We start from the raw sequence: 1,803 nt of genomic DNA, 5'->3' as shown, positions 1-1,803 counted from the left end.
ATCATTCTCTCATCCCTCATGGATTCCCAGCTCCACACACCGATGTACTTCTTCCTCAGAAATTTATCTTTCCTGGACATGTGTTTCACAACAAGCATCATCCCCCAGATGCTGGTTAACTTGTGGGGACCTGAGAAGACTATCACCTCGGTGGGTTGTGTTGTTCAGCTATACATGTATATGTGGTTTGGCTCCATTGAGTCTCTTCTCCTGACTGTCATGTCTTATGATCGTTTCACAGCTATTTGTAAGCCCTTGCATTATTCTGTAATCATGAACCCACATCTGTGTCTCAAGATGATTGTCATGGTCTGGAGTATTAGTTTAGCCAACTCTGTGTTACTGTGCACACTCACAGTGACTTTGCCTAGGTGTGGAAACAACCTTCTGGACCACTTCTTGTGTGAGTTGCCAGCGATGATCAAGATAGCTTGTGTAGACACCACCACAGTTGAAATGTCTGTTTTTGCTCTAGGCATTGTCATCGTCCTTACACCCCTCATCCTTATTGTTATTTCCTATGGCTACATCGCCAAAGCTGTACTGAGAATGACATCCAGAGTGGGGCAACACAAAGCAGTGAATACTTGTGGATCTCATCTCACAGTGGTGACAATGTTCTATGGACCTATTATCTACTTGTACCTGCAACCAGGCAACAGCGCCTCTAAGGAACGAGGAAAGTTCTTCACCCTCTTTTACACCATCGTCACTCCAAGTCTCAACCCCCCCATTTATACGTTAAGGAATAAGGATATGAAGAATGCACTGAAGAAACTGATTGGGATTAATGTCAAATCTACAAAAATAAGGAAATTTTTGAAGTAATAGAAATATATCAGAGCAAAAAGAGCAATGGGTGTGTTTTCTTTGTATAAAGTAATATATCTCACCAGATATGGTGGCACATTTGTTTAATCCTAGCACATGGGAGCCAGAAGCAGGTAGGTGTCTGTGAGTTCAAGGCCAAACTGGTCTACATAGTGAATTCAAGGCCAGCTGGGGCTATAGGGAAACCCTGTTTCAAAAAAGATTGAAAAAAAAATCAAACAAATAAATAAATATATATATATATCTTTAGTTTTATTGTGATGTTTTCCTAAAATTATAAAGATTAATTAAAAATATTTCTTGTACACAAACATGTTTTTTATAAACAAGCCACATTATAATCATCCTTAGGATTTCATTTTTATTAGTTTGTTATATTATTTTTGTGTGTGTGACACAGGATTTACTTGCAGCCCCAGCTGTCCTGAGACTTGCCATGTAGAATAGGCTGATCTCAATCTCAGACATCTACCTGTTACTGCCTCCCGAGTACTAGGATTAGAGGCAAGTGCCACCACACCCAACCCTTAGTTTGTATTTTTTATTACTTGTGTATGACTATCTGTAAGCAGGCATGGACACGTGAGTTCAGGAGCTGAGGTTGGAAGAGGGTGTTTGATCCCCTGGAGTTACAGGTGTTGTGAGCCACCTGACATGGGTTCCAAGAATCAAACCCAGGTCCTCTAGAAGCGCAGTGGGAGTCCAACCACTGAGCAGTCTCTCTAGCTCCATCTTCACTTTTATTCTGTGAACCAATGTCATATTCTAGGAATAGGTCATTATTTATTTTTAATTGAGCTTGACATATTGAGAATGTAATCATAAACTTGAACGCATTTGCTTTATTATAAAGACAAAATGAAATGTTATGTTTTCCATAATTATTATATTATAATTATTTCTGGATTTTCAAAGTTAGTAAATGATTTAATATATCTACCATTAATTACAAGTCTTACCAAAATTAAGAAT

General features: G+C 38.7%; 1 protein-coding gene across 1 annotated transcript in view; it reads left to right on the top strand.

Moving 5' to 3' along the window:
• The window catches only part of LOC103729570 (olfactory receptor 2W1-like), a gene marked incomplete at its 5' end in the record, with an annotated part of 8,411 nt that extends 7,583 nt beyond the window's left edge, over positions 1-828 (top strand). Inside the window, one exon of the mRNA XM_008827656.1 lies at positions 1-828. Within this exon, the coding sequence (XP_008825878.1) occupies positions 1-828 (828 nt within the window).
• Positions 829-1,803: the final 975 nt, after the last annotated feature.

Source organism: Nannospalax galili, unplaced genomic scaffold (genome assembly GCF_000622305.1).
Source record: "Nannospalax galili isolate Female #2095 unplaced genomic scaffold, S.galili_v1.0 scaffold1453, whole genome shotgun sequence".
In the NCBI taxonomy this organism is placed as follows: domain Eukaryota; kingdom Metazoa; phylum Chordata; class Mammalia; order Rodentia; family Spalacidae; genus Nannospalax; species Nannospalax galili.
Note: the sequence above shows the minus strand (reverse complement) of the source record. Positions and strands in the feature narration are given on the sequence as shown.